At 39.0% G+C, this 21,194-nt stretch overlaps 1 protein-coding gene across 4 annotated transcripts; it reads right to left on the bottom strand.

Moving 5' to 3' along the window:
* Positions 1-3,433: 3,433 nt before the first annotated feature.
* ING3 (inhibitor of growth family member 3) lies at positions 3,434-20,918 on the bottom strand. Of its 4 annotated transcripts, none has more exons than XM_027902524.1 (12): positions 20,779-20,918; positions 20,549-20,620; positions 16,139-16,239; positions 14,905-14,970; positions 12,782-12,878; positions 10,598-10,669; positions 10,258-10,377; positions 7,950-8,107; positions 7,434-7,624; positions 6,132-6,324; positions 5,035-5,073; positions 3,434-4,388 (listed from the first exon to the last, which is right to left on the bottom strand). In XM_027902524.1, the coding sequence occupies exons 1-12, from the start codon at positions 20,804-20,806 to the stop codon at positions 4,272-4,274; spliced, it is 1,254 nt and encodes a 417-aa protein (XP_027758325.1). In that variant the 5' UTR covers positions 20,807-20,918; the 3' UTR covers positions 3,434-4,271. The 4 variants fall into 4 exon arrangements, with proteins under 4 accessions (XP_027758325.1, XP_027758326.1, XP_027758327.1 ...); XM_027902525.1 differs by having other exon boundaries at positions 7,950-8,008; XM_027902526.1 differs by lacking the exon at positions 20,779-20,918 and adding an exon at positions 16,421-16,643 and having other exon boundaries at positions 20,549-20,599.
* Positions 20,919-21,194: the final 276 nt, after the last annotated feature.

Here is a 21,194-nt window from a genome sequence, read left to right as displayed (position 1 = left end):
CAGGGAGGTGTCCCTGCCCATGGCAGGGGAGTTGGCATTAGATCATCTTTGAGGTCCCTTTCAACCCCTTAACATTCTATGATTCAATAATAAAGACTTTAAATCTATTATGAACTAATGTAGGTTTTTCTAAAATATAAGATGTATGAAAGCACAAGCATGCAAGTAATCACACAACTTGCTGACAACTTTTGTATGCTCAAATATCTTTGAAATACAAGGAAAAAGCTGCTTTTTATCTTTATAGAATACTATATGAGTATAAAAGCAAAATATGGATTTGAAAGCGGTAAGAGGAATTTTACTGCAAATTGGTGTAGATACACCGAAGTGTGGTATTTTTCTTGTTTTAGTTACATTATTCTCAGGGCTTTTTAGTCAATCCTGGGAGGAGTAATAAAACTTCAGAGACTGTGTTCATACAGTGGGGCCTAACTTTATTCATGTGTACCCTGAGGAGAGTGTAAAAACTCAGACCCTTATTCCTCTTGCAGTTCTGCTTCTCAGAGATTTTTAGTCTAAGTGCAATACTGAACTCTCTGTTGTCAAGCTGAGGGTCACCTTTGTTGCGGAAAAAAAAGTGTATGGTCCAGACATTCCAGCAGGATGAGAAGGGAGATGAAAAAACTTGCCAAGAAAAGCCAGCTTGCAGTGGAAAGTACCTCCCTGGTGAGGGGGAACAGAAAACGGGAACAAACCTCAGAATTTTTGATCTTCACTGTATGCAGTTAAACATTTTACGAAATTCAGTAAAGAAGACAAGAATGCAAATTATCCTGTGCTACTCAGAGGGACAGCGTAGTGGGATTTTCAGATCAGGAAGCATAAACATATTTTTTCTTCATTTTTCATTTCAGATCTAGAATAAATAAAACCTACAGCTCCCCAGTGCAAACACACAATACTGTTTACAAGGCATAGACCATGTTTTGTTCTATCACAGCTCTTAGCACATTGGCTCTCAGTTTGCGGTATTGCAAATAGCTCCTCATCTAAAAGTTCACCCAAATGCTGGAGCATTGAGATGAAACTGAAAGCAGCTGCACTGCATGATGCTGGAGGGTTGCCTAACCTAGTGTCTGGTATCAAAGAGCGTTCAGTGGTCTATGCCATGAGGCTATGAGGATTGCAGGACTGCCAGTCACCCTGGAACACTTCCCTGGTTACAAACTCTCTTGACTTCCAATGATCAGTCTTCAGTGAGTTTCTGATCTGGGTATCTTTGCTGTATGTCCTGTTTTGTAATGTAAGCATGCTGCGTGTGAAAAAATGCTTCTCATTTTTTTTTTTTTATTTTGGACTGGCTACCTCCAGATTACTTTTCTATCAAAAGGCACACCTTTTCCCCATCACTTCTGAATTTACAGATGCCTGTAACATCCTCACTGAGCTGCCTCTTTCTTATCCACAAGAGTCCCAGACAATTCATTTGCTTCTCAGCTGTGCTGTCATTACACAGCTTTGGCTGCTTTGATCCTCCTATTTGAGCCTTTTCTTAGCACTGCTGCCTTTTTTGTAACAAAGCAGACCAGAATTTTACACTACATTAAGACCTAACTGCACCATCAATTTACACAGCATAAAACTGTTTTCTGTTTTATTCTTTATCTCCTACTGAGATAGTCATTCTTAGCACTTGTCTGACCTGCTGCTGAGCAGTGAGGTTTCTGTAAAATTACCTAGGTAACTCCAAAATCACTTTGCTACACAGCAATAGCTACTTCAGAGGACCAAGCTGCCAGTTAAGTGAGAACTCGGTATTATTTTATATATTGGTTTATATTTATGTTATTTTAGTAAAATGCTGAAATACATCTTCTTTATCCCTCTATCATCAGATTGGTCTGCCTTTAGTACTTTCCATTTTTATTATTTTTGAGAATACAACCTAATTGCAAACATTCTGTTACTGTTACTCTTCAACTGAGAAGAGTAACAGTAACAACTTCAACAGAGTAACAGTAACAACTTCAACAGAGTAACAACTCTGTTACTCTTCAACTGATCTGTTATGTATCTGTTGAGCAGCAGAGTCCTGTTCTCCTTTAGCAGCATGTTGGGAGTATTACTGATTTTCTCCTTTACTCTTAATTATTCTATTTTGCAAATAGCCAAGTGGATGGCCAAATGTCCCAATTAAGGGACTCCTACTCTTCAACCAGTGCATCACCTTTTTTCAAAGCTTTAATGAGATACCTTGCCTAAACACCCATACTTGTCTACTCATGGAATTATCCAGCAACTATATTAACCATGAGGTATGAACTCTCTTAATATGTATATATTCATACTACTCAATGCTTTTACACTCTAATCACCTGCTCACCTGTAAGCTTCTCTTGTTTAGAGAAAAAACATAAGCATGTACAGGTTTTATTGTTTTGTATCTTTGACTTAGGTACTGTAAATTTTTCCATACTTTCCGTATTTGTCCAATTCTATTTTCTTAACTTTGACACAAAGTACTATGGTTTTTCCTCTTGTGATTTCTCTAACTCATTTGCCAATGAAAAAAATAATTTATATTCTCCAATGAAACAGTGATCCAATGCTCACACTAAAATCTGAAATTTTTATTTGGATTTGTTTTCTGTTAGGTGTGGTTACCGCCGGAGTGAGAGATTTTGCTATAAATGGTCTTAATTCTCAATAGACTAACTTCATAGCCATAAAGAGATTCAGTCTTAGGGGAGCCTGGACTACGGGTTGCTTATTTAATTTCAAATCATAGCACGGCACCAGTTTCCCACAGAACAAACAATTTGTTATCTGCATCGTCTCAATAGCCTCACTTAAAACCAGATATTCTAGTCCTCAAGTGTTTTTTTTTTTTAGACTGAGATTTCCACAGAAATATATACAAGTGGGTTCAGTTCCCAGTTTTAATGGAACCTTAGTTAAACTGCTCCTTGCTGTTTATTTTCCTCAACTTCTACCCTATTCTTTTACCAAAGTCTATTTATCATCCATAATCATGTTTGCCTTCTTACATATCTACTTTTCCCCAGTTCATGGACTTCAAACGCCTACTTCTTTCATTTAAAAAAAAATGCTGTGGCACAATCCTGGTTTCATTCTTTGCACGTACTCCTATTACTAATGGGCCTGCCTGTTTTTATTCCCTTGACAGTATTTGCATGGTCATGCAACGGAACATTGCTTCTCTCCCTCTCTTCTCCTCTTCACAGGTCTGGAAAGCTACCACATGAAGGCCACACTCCTCCAGCCTGAAGTAAAATCTTTAATCCAAAGGGAAAGTGTATTTTTTTTTTAATAGTGGAAAGAAGGAGGAATTAGAAAATAGGAGTAAAAACCTTGTTTCTGTTCAGTGCTGCTCCATGAAAGAGCCATAGAAAAACAATAAAAGGAAATTTGTTAGCGAAACCATTTCAGGGACAGACTTTTTTTCTGACAAATGTACAGAAAACATTAATTTGAGGAGTTGAGGTTGTTTTATTTTACACCTAATACAATTCAAATTTAAAGGATTACTTGCACAAAAAAATAAACACATTTGGTATAAAAATTTATTGTCACTTTAACACCTTTTTTCCTCTTATGGCCCCCGCCTTCTCTGGAGCAGAAACATATAAAGACTAATGGCACAAGTTTGTTTTATTCTACAGCATTTTTCTTGTTTTTACATACTCAAGTACCCTAAAGGACAACAGCCCGCTGTATACAAGAACCATTTTCTTCAGCCTGCTGAATTAAGTTTCATAAAGACCCAAAGCTATAAAGGCATTTTAAAAACATTGTCTCTTTCTTTTTCTTTTCAGAAGCACTGACTTTTTGCACCATTTATATACATAGTGTTACGTAACAGCTCTTGAGTACAGTACATGCAGCAGAATATATCTCTTGTATATAAAACATACATTTAAAACCTTGACTTATCGGAATTCTTTGAAGATTATATAACTGTAGAATGCCCAGTGCTTAGAGAAAATGGTTTGATAGTACAAATGTCTGCATATGTTCGCCACTGGAATAATCCAAGGCTTACTGGAATAGTATCTGTAGCACATCAAGGTGCATAAATAATTTACTCAGAATGTTAAAACACAACTAGCAAAACCAATAGTTCATGATCTTACAATTGGGGGTTGGAACCAGATGATCTTTAAGGTCCTTTCCATTAAGCCCCACCATTCTATGACTGCTATGTTAACTCTTCGGTGGTTGCAAGGAGGTGTTGTGAGAATTCCCCCTCCCCTCCTAAGTCCTCTATAAAACCTTTAGGACACAATTTGTTTTCCAGATGAAGAAACTTATTTATGTCTACTGCCTCTTCTCTTCATTGCAGCTGTACACTGTGGACAGTACCACTTCCCTTTTGGTGCTTCTGTCAGTCCAACACATCCATAGTGGAACCACTCAATAGGACACTATAAAAAGAGAGTTAAAGAGACGATTTGGGATTTGTTTGGGGTTTTTTCACAGTGCCTATCACAAATACAATTCTATAAAAATGAAACACAAGTAAAAAGCATAGATTCTGCTTTTCATATAAATCACAGGACAAAATGATAAGAGATGAAGATCTCAGTCTCTAACATACATTCAATAAACTAAAGAGAGTGATAAAAATTCTAGGAGTCATATATGGACTCATGTAACAGAGCAAAAAGTTTTGCTTTGAAAGACTTAGTTTGACAATGCTAAGTGACACAAAAGTAATCTTATCACTCATTTCTATTTAAATGTAGCGTCTCAGTAAATACATGATTACATTCAACTGCTCTTTTAAAACTTTTCTATTTGAAGAGGACAACTGTTATTAGCCAAACATAGCTAAACATTCAGAGAAATAAATGGCATTTTGAAGTAGTGCATTTTTGTAAAGGCTGAAGGTTTCTAAAAGAACCTGAACTGTGGAGAGAAATGAGAAGTTTCATGAAGGGTGGTTCCAAACATATGTACTTTACTCTTAAAAAAATCTACTCAAAAACCAACTTTAAAAGAAAAGTAACTTCTGCAAACAACAGTTACATGCACAAGCCTCTCATGAACCCTTTGAACTTTGTTACTTACATCTTGGTTATCACAGCCTACCATTTCACCATAGGACACCTAGTAAGAAAAAAAAAATCCATTCTTTATAATTGTATTATTAATTGAAAGCAATCAACATTTTCAAAGGGCTAACAGTCATGTTTTTTCCTTTAAGGAGTCTTTCCATTAACAGCAGCAACAACATTTTGATCTTCCCTTTCACAGGTATCACAGATATCACAGAATATTCTGGAAGGATACTGGAAGGGACCCACAAGAATCATCTCTCTTAAGGATCTTCTTCACTCTTAAGCGAATGGCCCGTGCGGGGCTTTTGTTACACAACCCAAACACCATCTTGTTCATAGTGAATTGATTTTCAAAAATCGTTTGTGCAAAAGAAGATGCATCTGCATATTTCAGGTAGGATAAAAAAGGTCGGCACTCAAAACCTGAATGAAGTACATTTTGATGAAAACAACAGTGCTCAGTATGTTATCAGCCTAGTTTTCAAGACTATATTGATAGACTATTTCCCTTCCATACACGACAATTTCAAGTGCTTTATTTGAAACAATCAAATATTTTAAGGAGAATTACAGAAATCAATAAACTCTAAAAAAAGTCAACTCTCTTAAAAGTGTTTGAAATAAGAACAGGCATTTTAAGTAAGTTTCTCATGTTGACATTCATTCTCTGGATAGTTTATCTAAAATTAGGTTTCTGCTTGGTTGTCTAGGGTTTTTTAAGTTTATGGGATATTTTGGGGTTAGGTGGGGTTTTTCTTGTTTGATTTGTTTGGTGGTTTTTGCTTTCTATAGGGAAGTAGGAGAACACAAATTTCTTACTAACTGAACATTTTAACTAAATTCACTGTGAACTCTTTCCATTTTTAATTTAATTATTCCTGAAGTCTCCACTAACAGATTTTAAACACTTCAGGTATATCACATCACTAGAAAACTGACCACTTTTAGCTTGAGTTGATAATATTTGTAGCACCAGTAAGTAAATAAAAACAGATCAGAATTTCAAGGGTAAAAACACAATGTTTTAAAATTAGCAACCAGAGAAGGAAGTTCAATTACATCAAACCAGCAGTTCTAGTTGTATTTCAAGCTGGAGACTATCCTTACCTGATTACAAATGCAGTAACGTGGCTCATTTGGATCATAGGTCCAGTCAACCTGGCTATTAGAATCAGATTCTGGTATTACTGCTGTTTGCTGAGATAGTTCTTGTGCTAATGCAGATGAAGAAGAACATGATGATAGAGAGGAAGAAGAAGAAGATGACGAGGACTGCTGACTTGAGGATTTGTTGTTGTTTCTGAGGAAAAAAAAAAAAAGAAAAAATAGAATAAATGATACTGCAGTATGTAAATTCCAAAGCATTGTTTGCTAACAGATTTCATTCAACTACTGCAAGCACTGGAAAGGACCCACTGAATGCTCTTTGGAAAAGGAAACAAGTCATACCAGCTTAACAAGTGCAAAATGTGCTGTTCTAATCAATGAAATTTACCTGCTCTGAATTGTCAAATAGCTTTAATGAATGCTTTTCTTCACAAAATTCTCCATTAACAGCCTTGGTGTCAAGTCCCCATAAAAATTATACTACAAATGAAACAGGAATTTACATATAAATAATGTCATATGTCATGTACAGCAGGTAACTGTTTTGAAGATGACTGATTCTCTGTTAACCTCCACTCAAGCATCACCAATCGCTCCATAGGAATGGTGCCAGAATAAAAATTTTATGCTTTTGCTTATAGATGAGATCTGACATTAAATCTATCCATAGATGAAAAATCCTTCTAAAACAGTATTATTAACTGAGCTGGGAACACACATAAATTTGTATGAAGATAAAAACTCATGTCAGTTTAAAAGGATGGGTATTTTGAAAGAAATTATTTCAAGTACAAGCTGGGACTGCAGTCACCATGTGTTGTGACACTGTTGGCTAAAATGTTCTAAAACTTCATTTTAATCAGAAATATAAAATTCATTCCATTTCCTGTCCTAGATGATCAGCCATCAGAAAGTATTGCATTTGTTTGTGAACTGGCATGAAGCAAATCTGCAGATTATTTCAAAAACATCTACAAACCATTGCACGGTAATTCCCAACATTTGCTGTAAGGTCAAATCTCTACAGAACACAGAAAAATGAGGGAAGAACCTTGACTGTATCATAGATTAAAAAGCAAATCAAGACATTTACTTACACACTTGGAGTGTGTTTGCTTAAATAAAAAGGAGAGGACTAAAGAACACAGCCCTTAAAAAAATGGCCAGCAGGCAATAACTGCCTTCAGCTGATTGTCCCTCACAGATTAAATACAAAGTATTTCTATTATGGCCTGTGACCTTCAAGAGAAAGATTAGCTGCCTTAAAAGCTGTAATTGCAGTCAACAAGTAAGAAAACCTACTTGCTTTTTCTGCCACTTCGTGAATCTGTGGTTGATGAACTTAATGTCTGTGTTAACGTAGATGCCAGAGCTGATGAGGAATATCCAGCTGAATCTCTGGACAATGAAAATTCTCTTCCAAGCTGAAAATCATTGTTTTTAAATGCTTCATAGCTGGCTTTTAGGCTGGATGTTCGTCTTCCCTCCTTCATCTAAAAGGAATACTGATATTGTATCAGATTACACAGTAAAGCTCTTACATAAGACAACTGCTAACCGCTAATTATTTGCACAGGTTCGTTAGTTACCTTGTTAACAAAGTGATGAAGAGTAAGCAGTAAAATGTGTAAGAATATCCCCCAGGAAAAGCCAGAAAACAAGCTGTCCCTTTAGGCAATTTATATAGGATGAAACTGTGGCATATAAACAAAAGCTGAAGGTGATCATGGGAATTCAGATTTTAAAAAAAATAAAGTCACTAGCCTTTCTTCTTAATCAACAGCAGATGGTAGAGGGACAAGAATATTATGACATTACCTGTGCCGTGGCTTGCACTGCTTGAGCTGCTGCCATGGTAATTGCACCGGCCCCGGATCCTGAAGATAATGAGCCCAGGTTATATGATGCCAATGGTTGAGAAGAGTTTGTATTGTATGCATTGTTTGAAGAGGATGATGAATTACTGTTTCGACACCCTTGATGAATAGAACACATTTATGAAATTCAAAATGAAACTAAATTCCTTTGCATTTTAAGAAGAGTTATATATGACAACCAGTGAAAGAGTAGGACCTCTGTTTACGCATCAGAACAGTCTAATAATTTGGAAAAAAGGTTTTAAAAGTAATTTGACATAGCCAATATTTGTTTAAGGGGAAAAAAAGAAGTTTGTTCCCTCTGTGTCCTCATGTGCAAGGAGTTCTTTTAGAAAGACAGCTCTCACTACCATACTCAGTTATCAAAGAACAGATGCAGCTGCTATAGCTGTCAATATTGAAACAATGCTGACTGATCATCAAGAGAGTAAGAATTTGTACACCTATACTGTTTCTGAAGTAAAACTTGAACGATCTTAATTTTAAAAACTACAAATCACAGTTTTAATGTAACGCAGATTTCCATGGCCATCTACAGAATGACAGCTGCTCATAGTTACATTTTCTTTGCAACTTCATGTGAAGTCCTTCAAAAGAAGAGTGAAATAGGTATGAGGGAGACTACTTAAAACTCATGAACGCTGCTAAATTCCAAAACATAAGGTATTTAACTTACTATAACCTCTCACAATCTTTTATTTTCAGAAAAGAAACTAAGAAACGCCTAATTTTGAAAATGGGCAGAAAGCTGTGGGGTTTTTTTCATTCACAAAACAGGCTTCTTGCCTCTTTTGACACAGACAACACATGAAAAATTTTATTTTATTGTAGCCAAATGCAACATCAGACCAACACTTTAAAAAAAAGAGGTGTGAAAATTCTTTTCCCTCACTTTGAAAATTGTTGCACGCATTTCCTTTTCCCAAAATAATAATTCACTGATCTCTTATATTTCTACTACTGGCTAAATGAAACTGTACTGTTATCTTCTTTGAAGCAGAGTACATAAAAAGGAATAGCCAACACACAGCTGTTGAATGACAACAAAACCGACCTGCTTCATGGACAACAAAGATGAGTGACAATGCCTGCAGTATCTCATTTCAAGTGACTGAAAATCCCAGAGGAAAGGGTATGAGCCTCTGACTGAAGACTGGTTGAATGGCAGATCCCAGAGGGTTGTTATCGATGGCACAGGGTCTGGTTGGAGGTGTGTCAATAGTGGTGTCCCCCAAGGTTCAATACTGGCCCCAGTACTACATAACTTATTTATCCATGAGTTGGATGAAGGGGAAGATTCCTCTTTAGCAAGTTCGCTGATGACACAAAGCCAGGCAGAGTGGCCAATACCCCAGAGTCCTGTGCAGCCCTTCAAAAGGACTTTGACAGGTTGGAGATAGGCAGAGAAGAACCTTCTGAAATTTAACAGAGGAAAGTGCAAACTCTGGGTCCTGCACCTGGGACAGAATAACCCCCTGCACCAGTACAGGCTGGGGGTCAACCTGATGGAAAGCAGCTCTGTGGAGAAGGACCTGGAGGTCCTAGCAGACAATAAGCTGTCCGTGAGCCAGCAGTGTGCCCGTGTGGCCAAGAACCTGGAAGGTTCTTAGGAAGACCACTGCCAGCAGGTCAAGGGAGGTGATCCTGCCCCTCTGCTCAGCAGTAGTGAGGCCACATTGGGAGTGCTGGGCCCAGTTCTGGGCTCCTCAATACAAGAGGCAATTTTCTCCTGGAGCACATCCAGCAGAGGGCAGATGATGATAAAGGGACTGGAGAATCTCTCTAATGAGGAAAGGCTGAGAGAATTGGGCCTGTTCAGCTTTAAGAAAAGACAACTGAGAGGGGACTTCATCAGTGTATATAAGTATCTGGAGGAAGAGTGTCAAGAGAATGGAGCCAGGCTCTTCTGGGTGGTGCCAAGCAATAGGACAAGCGGCAACAGGCAGAAACTGATGCCCAAGAAGGTCCACTTGAATATAAGGACACACTTGTTTACTGTGTGGGTGACTGAGCACTGAAACAGATTGCCCAGAGAGGTGGAGTTTCCTCACTGGACGTATCTCTGAACTGTCTGGACACAATCCTGTGCAATGTGATCTGGCATGACACTGTATGGAGCAGGTAGGCTGAATCAGATGACCCACTAGGGTCCCTTCCAACCTTACCCATTTTGTGATTTCAAAAGACTAACTCAAAAGTTTCTCTTCTTTTAATTAAAGACCAATGAAAGGAAAGACAATTAGGATTACCTGGTGTATTTTCTTTAGAAGCATCTGAAGTCAAGGTAGATAGAAGAGCTTCAGATTTAAACTTCTTTTCAGGAACATGGTCTGTTGTACTGTGATGAGAAGATGGATTGTGTTTCCTTTCTAAATGAAACAAATGGAGGGAACTTAAATGTAAAACCTATTCAGCTTGAAAGTCAAACTAAAAAAACAGCACTTTAAACTCATTTCCACTAGCAAAACCTTATTATTTCATTCTTTCACTTCTTCTTAACAGACATTATTATCATTTATTATGCCTTTTTTTCCCCTTGAAATGTAAGTGGACATTTTTTTTTAAGTCTCAAATACTTCAAATACTCACTCTCTACTGGAGTGTGAGAATGGGCATGATGGTTATTCACAGGCTGTGATGGTGTATCCAGCTCCAGAGACCCTAAGAGGAGGTAAAAAGGTTAGGAAAATTTCAGAGTTGTCATTGCCGTGCTTTTGACTTTTAGATACTAAGTGAATCTTTATAATATTAATCAAATCACTATGCAGTTATATTTATTTTAATCATAAGAATTTTTGCTAGAGTTGAAACCCTTCCTACAGTACAAGGAGCCAGTGAGATTAGTTCTAAAATAAAAATTGGTGAGTGCTAGTGTTTAACTATTGAAATCAAGAAGTTAAAATTAAGGTCAATAAGGAGAACAAACAACATTGCCCTCAAGATGCCATTTATTCAAATGAGTTGCACACAAGCTGGTGATGATTGGAGGATGGCTGCACCAAAACAACTGAATTGAAAACTGTAACAGGCCAATTATGTAAACAAGACATTTTGTCCCACTGAGTCCATTTTGTCAAAATGGAAGCAATAGCAATGTATTTCCAGATGATTTAATGTTCAATAGGAAGGGCTTCACTACCATTATCCAAATTTAAAATACAAAGAACAATTAATACAAAGAAAAAAAAAACACCTACAAAGTCGAGGATGCACAAATGCAAGTCTTCATTTAGGAATAACATTTCTTGAAGATGAGGCTAAATAATTGCAGCATAGAAGAGACTTTTGACTCTAAATTTCCATTAGCACAATATACAACACTTTGTGCATCAGTCTCTGGCAAAAAAAAATCTGAAGTAGCTGCAATACCTGCTAACTCACTTTTACATAGGAGACCATTCAAGAAAGCAAGTGACATTAATTTTTCAAAATCTGTAGCTTCAAAATTTCTTTACTTTTTTCAGTGCTTTCAAAAAGCACTGCAATACATGAGTATATGAGTAATACATAAGTGTATTACAAAAGCTTAAATAAAATTATTCTAGAAGAAGTTCAAAGCATAAGGAGCTATTTTGGCTGAGCGAACTTCAATCACATCATGAACTCGCCCAAAGGCTGCCCTCTGGCGGGACCTCAGCTTTATGCATTTATTCTGAAAGTGAAAAAATTTAGAGGCTTCTACTTTTAGCTTTATTTAAACAAACAAAGAAAACCCAAACAAACCTGAAAGATGCCACATGCAGTTTGGTGCTTTTCTATTCTGAGTTCTTGAAATCCTACCAAGCAACCTCTCCAAACACATAGCTCAACAGAAGATAAACAGCTGGGATTTCAACTAAAATAAACTAATAATTTTCTGTAGGTGCTAGTTCACTAAAAGCATTTAATTTACAGTTTTCTCTTTGTGCCTGTTATTTATAATAGCAATTACAAAAAATACCCCTAGACTCCCAGTTTATATGACAAAGCCACAAAAAGTTCCAAGAAAGAATATTTATTCCCAATATCCTCAAGTGATTTAAGTTACATTTCACTACCTTTGGCTATGAGGACAACCACTGCCTCTATCATCACAGTAATTAAATCAACTTAGAAATTTATCATAATCACATTCGAATTTGATGTCTAAATGCTGATGTGTACAGAAAGGCCAGATTCTTCTACACCAAGTTGGTCAAAAAAGCTGTCACATTACATTTTTGTTCACATTAACACCAGCATTGCTGCATTTGTTCAGCATGCTGGTTTCTTACCTAAAATGCTTTTCACTTACTACACCATTACAAAACAACTCATTCTCACCCCTTTAAAAAAATAAAACCACCAAGTATCTAACTTTATTTCACTTTCCACACTTAGAACTAAAATAAACTAAACTAAAGTCCCTCCTCAATGTGCTGGCAATCAATTCAAGGAAGAAATACTACACTTGCAACTGGGGAGGTGACAGGCTTAGACTGAAGTACTTGTCTGAATATCTCCAGTCACTAAAAACACGTTTAAAGAATTCTGTATCTGTCACATAACAGCCACCAATTCACAAGTGCAACAGTTGTGTGAAAAAAATTGTTCTAAGTACTCATTTGTATTTTGACTTCACTGGTAAAAATTGAAGTTGAAACTAAAATTTGAGAATCACTGATGAAAAGTGGGTTAAAACACAGCTTTAAAACAAGTGGGAATACTGCCAGCCACTAGCAAGCGTATGATATTTTAATTTTGCAAATTGACAGAAAGTGTGTCAAGTTCTTAAAGAAAATCATGCATACTTACGTCTCTCTAATATTTCTGTGATTCCAGCATTATCTGCTTCAAGTTCCATTTTAAATTTAGCGAGTTCCTGGTCCAATTTTCTCAAATGACGGTCCACCTGTTTTTTAGACATAACAATAATAAACAGCATTCAGTTCTGGAACATGAACATCTACATCCTTAATCTCAGGCTTGCTAAGTATTTCCCTTCCAGCAATTTTATACCATGCAGCACTAAGCATGTACAGCAACGCAGAGAAGCTTATCTTCTTGGTCACCTCCATTTCACTCACTCAGCAGAGACATTAGTGTTAACACCAAAATAGCGTAGGCAGTGCTCCAACAACTGTGATAAGTGTCACTTTTGAGAAAAAAGATGAAGAGGACTTAGAGGTGCTGTGGATATGTGAATATAAAGGAGAAGAGAAAGAATTGTACATGACATGGACTTCAGAAGAGGTTGGGCTGCTTTGGGGAAACGGAGTCTTTCTTAAATGAAAGTGTGGAGATTCCTGTGCATTCAAGTAAACCATGATGTGCTCTTGGGTACTAAAAATTAACAAAAATACCCTGAATTAACTATCATGAAAAGAAATGTTCCAAATGCTTTCTACATCTGCAGTCATCCAGCAAAATATATGTCTCTATTAAAAACTGAACAGGTTTTTCCAGTTACCAGCTAACCAAAAGAGTGTTTAAGTTCCAACTTCTGGAACAAACTTTTGGTTAGTTGCTGTGAAACTAAATCAGTTGTTTTATGTCTACTACATTTGAGTGTGGTCTGACTTGCAGGGTCTGAGAAAATGTAAAGTAAATATACTAAACTTCAAAACCAATGTGCCACCATTCTCTGGGCCCAGCCATCCAGCCAGTTTTTTACCCAGCCAATAGTGTACCTGTCCAAGCCATGAGCAGCCAGGTTCTCCAGAAGAATGTTGTAGGAAACATGTGTGTCAAAGGGTTTATTAAAGTCCAGGTAGACAAGATCCACAGCCTTTCTCTCATCTGCTAAGCAGGTCACTTTGTCAAAGGAGGAGATCAGGTCATCTCATTCACGCAGGACCTTCCTTTCCTAAACCCATACCATCTGGACCTGATCCTCCTGGCTATCCAGCTCGTGCTGTTGGATAGCTCTTGAGATGATCTGCTCCATAACCTTCCCCAGCACTAAAGTCAGGCTGAAAGGCCTGTACTTCCCTGGATCCTTTTTCCGACTCTTCTTGTACATGTGCATTACATTTTCTAATTTCCAGTGATGCGGGACCTCTGGTAAATGACTTGAAGTGGCTCAGTGAGCTGTTCCACCAGTTCCCTCAGTGCCCTTGGGAGGATCCCATCAGGGCTGCAGACTTTTGTGTGTCTAAGTGGCATAGCAGGTCACTGATCGCTGGATTATGGGGACTTCATTCTCCTCCCTAGGTCAGGGGGCTGGTTACCCTGAGAACAACTGGTCTTGTTATTAAAGACTGAGGCAAAGAAGGCATTTAAGTACCTTGCATCCAGTAAAGGATGGAGATTTTCCCTCAGCCCTCCTTTTGTTGCTGATATATTTATAAAATATTTTTTATTGTCTTTTGTAGCAGTAACCAGTTTTAAGTTCTACTTTGGCTTTGGCTCTTCTGATTTTTTCCCCTGCATATACTCACAACATCCTTGTAGCCCTCCCAAGTTGCCTGCCCCTTCTTCCAAAGATGATACACTCTTTTCTTTCTCTCTGAGTTAAAGCTATTGCTCTCTATTTAGCCCAGCAAGCCTTCTTTCCTGCTGACTTCTTTTTGGGCATGGGGGGACAGCCTGCTCCCGTACATTTAAGATTTCCTTACTGAACTTTGTCCAGACTTCCTGGACTCCTGTGCCCTAAAGACTGCATCCTGAAGGACTCTTTCAACCCATTTCCAAAACAGGCCAAAGCATGCATCAAAAACTTACGATTTCTAATCTTCTTTCTTTGTTTCGTATTTAAGTGACACTTACTACAAAAATAACAAAATTCTTAAAAGGCAATAAAATATTAAATGTTTCTTTCACCAGCAAAATATTTGTATGTAGATGACAGAAGTACAAGTAGCACAGCTCATCAAAATACTTAAAACTCCTTAGGGGATAAATGTAGGTAATTCATCAGAAGTCTTGTGTACACTTACCAGATCATATATTTGATTAGCCAGTTGCACTTTTTCATCTGCATCTTCCAAAGCTTTATAATAATCCTGTTAAAGAGAATATTTTTAAGTTATGTTCATAAATTATTTCCACTTTTAATTTTAAGCAATTGTTATCCAACACAAAATATAAGCTAAAAGGAGAAATTCAAGTCAGTTGTTACAAGAAAAGAAACAATCTTGGATTTATTTTATATTACACAGCATAAGGTTATGGACTCAAAATGAGATTATGTCTTTTACTTCCTACAGATCTTTAGGACCACTGCAGATCCTACTGCTCTTCAAAAAGATGCTGAACAGCATGAAGGCTCTTCCAACACTGCACTTAAATAGAGACAATGTTGTATATAGTTTAAATTATTTTAAAATAAATTTATATAACTCGTAAGTGTAACTTGACTAAAGTAATCCAATTTAAAAATCTGCTCTAACCAATGAAAATTCTAATAGTGTTTTCACATGTTTTTACTTTAGATCTGAACAGATTTTACTATCTTTTAATTCTCAATTTCCAATGAACAGTGTCTTCCTTGCAAAAACTACTTGAAATTTTGGTTCAACTAAAGTCAAAAGCAAATTTTCATTTGCTCTAGTGAAGTCAGAGCTTTGACTTTCTTTTTTAAAATACAGAAATCTATTTACATTAATTAAAGAAGCACACAACCAAATAAGAGGTTGAAGTAGACAGTGTAAGAAACTACAGAGGATTTTCTCTCACCGAAATGATGGACTACACTGCAAAAAATACCACCATCAATGCCCAAGTACTGAAAGATAGAACACAACCATCTTCTTGCTCCTCCCTCCCTCAAGCCATACGTACCATATACATAACATGTAAAAGGACAGAGGCAAAATCACAGGAAATGCTAACTCTAGCTTGAAAATTGTCCTCTAAAAGAAAACCAATTAACTTACAAAACTTCACGTCACACAAGGAGAAACAAAAAATCTAAGCTGAAAATTTAGGACCTGATTTCCTTGCCATTTCAGGATCATATTTTTTAAAATGTTAGCAAATACTGGGTAAAACTTGAGAGAAATGTTTGATCAGTCACTTTACTCCTCCAAGGTACTTCTATCCATCTCTATGAAAGCCCAAGGGAAGGCATAGTTCTGAACACTTAAATCTCCATCAATCATAAGCTATTTTTTCCTAAGGTTATCTTAATTTGCAAAAGAAAAATGTGACCCACTCCTGTAATATCCTTACTTTTTTTATTGATGTCATTTGTTCTTCTCTCCATTCAGGTTTGTTTTTCTTTGCGTTCATAAAAAATTCATTTACCCTCTGTTCAAGCTGATCCATTGCATCTGTAGCATAGAAAAAGATTAAGACAAATATTATCTTCTCATGTACATAAACATTAGGAAATAATGGGAGGTTTTTTCCTCAAACTAAGTTGACAGGACTGAGGTGCAAACTATTAGAGAGGAAAAAAAAGAAAAAACCAAAACAACCAAGCGACAGTGGACAGCGGAGGGAAATATTTACCTTCATTTCCAAGAAGCAGAATTGCATTCTGGTGGCATTCTCATCAAGGTTCTTGTGCTCTCCAGCATGGGACAGGCAGGACTCCAAGTTCTAAAGGTTTTTTGTCCCTAAGAGCAGTGGTAGTGACTTAAAGCATGACCCAAACTCCTCACCCAGGGCTCTAGATTGCTGACTTTGGAACATTGTAGCCAGTTACAAACTGAGCAGGAAACAAAATATTCTCCTAAGAGAAACTGTCAAATACAAAACCAAATAATTGAAAAAAATTAGTGCCTCAAAAAGGTAGAGCAACTGAAGAGCAATGTCACTGCCTTTAAATCAAGGCCCTCTCCATGGTACGCTAGGAAGGGTCAGGGCAAGGCACTCACAAGTTATTCCCCCACCCCCACAGGGGTAAATCACTGATGAAATACTACTGGACAGTGTTCTCACTTACATGAAGTTTAGAAATATCGTAAGTGGAAAAAAATAAAACCACCAATTTTCTAACATTAACTATCTCCAGAAAGGAAATGGTCAGCTAGAAGTTATTTTTCTCATTTTTTATCAAGACAGTAACAGGGATTCCCTTCCCTTTCTCTTCACCCTTCTCCCACAGAGTTTGCTACTTCAATAGCTGTGCACACAACAGCTTGCATATTTCCAAAATCATACAGCTGCCTCAGTCAAACCTGCTTTGACAGCCTTGCTAATGTCAGGGTAGATGAAAATACTGATTTTTTCTCACAGCACTCTCAGCAATACTGCCCAGGTAGCAGTTCCAACTACCTAGACTTCAGGTTCTGAGTGTAAAACAGCTAAAAAACTTTCCAGAAACCACCATCAAAACTGAATTACATGATGGGCATCATCTCTTGCCAAAAAAAAAAAAAAAAAAAAAAAAAAAAAAAAAAAAAAAAAAAAAAAAAAAAAAAAAAAAAAAAAAAAAAAAAAAAAAAAAAAAAAAAAAAAAAAAAAAAAAAAAAAAAAAAAAAAAAAAAAAAAAAAAAAAAAAAAAAAAAAAAAAAAAAAAAAAAAAGTGAATTATCTAGTTCAAGAAGCTCATGAATCCCCAAGTATGACTAACTCTTAAAATCCAACAGAGGCCAAAGGTTTTTTCACTCTCTGAAAATTCATAGCTAAAACTATCTATGTAAATAACCAAAAATCATTCATACTAAATGATCAAAAACATTCATCAGTTTTCCCTGTGCTGGGAACATTCAGCATGAAACCCAACAGAAACCCAACAACTCACACCATTAATCGCAAGACATGATGTGACACAGGCTCACATCAACTTTGTTTAGATCCAGACAAACAAAGCAGTCACAATTTTGGTGTAAAATAGGCTAAAGGTGGGAGAATCTGTACAATGAGCATTTTCCACTTGCACTGTGTTATCCAGGGAGAAAGTTAAGAAGCCTGAAAATCAATCAAGAAGCACACACTTCATGTGGAGGCTTCTCCAATCTTTGCTCTTTGACCAAATGACAACAATTCAGTCCATAAAGCCAACAAACTAAATGTTCTATCTCCTATCCCAGAGCCCTAACACCTTAGATGATAGTTATTCTAAGAGCTCCATAGACAAGAAATAACAAAAAAAAAAAATCTTTCCTCTTCCCTTTTTATTGAGGACACGTTATCAGTCTGTGTGAAACTGCATAAGGGAAAACTTCCACAGAAACTTGGTCTCTCCTAAAAGGGCAGAAAAGGCACACGGAAGTGAAAGTCAGATCTATCAAATTATATAAAAAGTTCTCTCTGGTACACTCAAGTTCATCCACGTTTTCTTCCTCCCAACCTTTTTAATCCAACCGTGATACTATATTCTGAGATACTAATTTCTTATAACAGATTTCTCACAGGAGTTACCAGAAAGTCTATTAGAAGAGGCTTTTTTCCAGAGCTTTATGTTTTACCATAAAGGCCTGATAAACCATGACTTGAACTTAAACAGAAAAATATATTTTATGCTTCATGTAAAGCATGGTTAAAGCTCAAGAGTCAAGTCACAACTCCGGTCATCTTTGCTTTTCCCACAGCAGTCTTATCAGAACATACAGAAGGTACATCTGGTTTATTATTTCTTCCAACAACAAACATCAGCACCTGCACCATTAGGAGTCCAAGTGGTCTAAACAGGACAGAATGTAAAGTCAACACTGACTCTAAACAGAGCAGCACAGATATCTCTGAATCAAACTACCGTTTTCAAGTCCTTTCGGGACACTATATCTTCCCAGCAAGTCGCTAAATCACAGCATGAGAACAACCTCCAGGTTTGCATGTACTGTTTGTAGGGCAGTTTGGCAACTGATGTTAAACAGATGCTAGTCCAGAAATTTTGTAAATGTCTTTGGATGCTCTGTCACTCACTGTGCAAAAGCAACAGAAGTACCAAGGTCTGAGAGAATTTTTCTCTGTGCCCAAGGTTGGTCCTAGTATACAATATTCAGTGTCATTAGCTATTTCCAGTAATACAATATGGAGTGTTATTTGTAATTTCCAGTTAAAGAAGAGGAAATGACACTCCTGCAACCTTGGCAATGCTAGCTGGCTCAATTCTGAAATACACTTAAAAATCCCCTACAGCTTCTTTGCCTCCCTATGGAACAAAAGTAAAATTTGTGAACTTATTCTACACTTCCTAAATCAGTGAGCTGCTCACCCCCTCTCCAGGTGCTCCCTGGTGATAGTGACTTCAGAGTTGTTATCTCCCATAAGGAGCCATGACTCTCTTCCTACAACTTTAAGCATTGAATATAAGACAACACTCAGGTCACAGTATACCAAAAAAATCCTATAGGCACTTCTGTGTGTGTCAATAGGGTCTGTTAAACAGACCTGCTGGTAAATACCCAAGGGAAAGCCTAAGACTACACTTAAAAGTACTACAGGTTAAACTACAGTTTCCAAGAACTCTTCCCACTTAAGTGCTGCATTCCGTATTCCTATACAGCATTCCCTTGTTATTTCAACCTTTGCTCTTTCTCTCATTCCTCTTTACAATAGCCCAATGCTTCTGTATTGATGATTCCTCTCATCTCTTGTGCAATAACAGTTCCATTAATGAAGACCTTTGGATTACAGTTATAGATAACCATATTAACTGTGAGTTAAATGACCACAAGAGCTAACTAGATATTAAAGGACATCTAAGTCCCAGATCAGATTGCATTAGAAAGGATGAAAAAGTGCATCCTGAAAACAGCGTAAGGCAGAGTATTACATCAGGATATAAGCACAGAGATACAAAGTGATCTAAAAGAAACAAAGTATTTTTGTACAAACCCAAAGTATAAATAATATACTTTGTATATGTATGTGTTTATATGCACTATATTATTATATAATATATATTTATATTAAACATGCAATTATATTATATTCATCTAAAGTATAACTTGCATAAAACCTACAGTATACTTATAAAGAACATTTGGTTATGTGTCAGCTAGGGCATCAGAGGCAGAACAAAGAACACCTTTACATGTGCTCTTTCGAGGAAGCTGGCTGGAAAGTTTCAGGGACAGCACACCGCTGCCTGCTGAAGGAGCGGGACACAACTCATGTTCCAAACCACCATCACTGCTCTTAGGGATCAAAAATCTAAAGAGTTTGGGACGTGCCACCGAAAATGCCTTAGCGAGCAGCACAAGCCCAGGACCTCCGCTGCAGTAAGACCCTTCCTGTGCCGAGGCCTGGCGGCGGGCGGGGGTCGGGGCGGGCCCGGGTCTGTCGCGACAGCGCCGGGGGGAGGCACCCCGCCCCTGGCGGGGCCCCGGCGGCTCCGCAGCACCGCCTCTCGCGGCTCCGCAGCGCCCCCGGGACATGAGAGCGCCCGGCACAGCCGCGGCACCAGACGAGCCACAGCAGCGCCGCCTGAGAGCCAGGGCGGGGGGCGGGCAGGGGGCGACACCGCCCCGGGGCAGTGCGGGGGCGGCGGCGGGGAGCGAGCGGGGCTACCGGCACGGGCCGGAGCGGCGCCACCTCGCCTCTTTCTTTCCTTGCTTCCTTCCCCACTCGGCCCTCCCGTCCCGCCCGCCCTGCGGCGGGGGCGCGGTGGTGGGGCCGGAGCCCGCGGGGCGGAGCGGGGCGGGCGCGGAGGGGCGGGCGGAGGCGGCGGGGGCGGGACTCACGTACTCTGCACCTGCAGGTCCATCTCGCGCATCTCGGTGAACCTGTCGCGCAGATCCATGGGAAGCTGCTCGATCACTGCGGGGACACGGGGGAGCGGGAGAGAGGGGGGGGAGCCAGTCAGTCACTCGCCGCCATGGGGGAGGGGGGGCGCCGCCTCCTCGCCGCGGCTTCCCCCGGCTCCCCCGCACCTGCCGTGCCCGGCCGCCCGGCGCCCCCGCCGCGCACACACTCACTCTCCAGATAGTCCTCCAGGTACAGCATGGCGGCGGCCGGGCCCGCGCCCAGGGGCTGATCGAGAGCGGGGGCTCGTCCCTTCCAATATGGCGCCGCCGCCAACAACACCCGCGCCTCGACTCAGCGAAAACAACATTGGCGGCGGACGGCGCTCGCCTCGGCCGCGCCGCGATTGGCTGCCCGCGACGCTGACGCACGGCGCGGCCGGCGCGCGACCTCACGGGAAGTGTAGTCCGTGTGCGAGGAGGCGGCGCGTCCCGCCATGCCGTGTCCTCCCGCCGGTCCGCAGTCCTCGTGCCATTCCCGCGGCTCCTGCGGCCATTCCCGCGGCTCCTGCGGGCATCCTGGCACTGCAGGGGCTGCGGGATTCTTCTCTGGGAGCAGCTGTCGGCCCTCCGGAGCGTCCCCGGAGCGA

The sequence above is a fragment of the Empidonax traillii genome, unplaced genomic scaffold (genome assembly GCF_003031625.1).
Source record: "Empidonax traillii isolate 1590-97213 ecotype Southwest subspecies unplaced genomic scaffold, ASM303162v1 scaffold885:size433544, whole genome shotgun sequence".
NCBI classification, from domain to species: Eukaryota; Metazoa; Chordata; class Aves; order Passeriformes; family Tyrannidae; genus Empidonax; species Empidonax traillii.
This window is presented reverse-complemented; position numbering and strand designations above follow the sequence as displayed.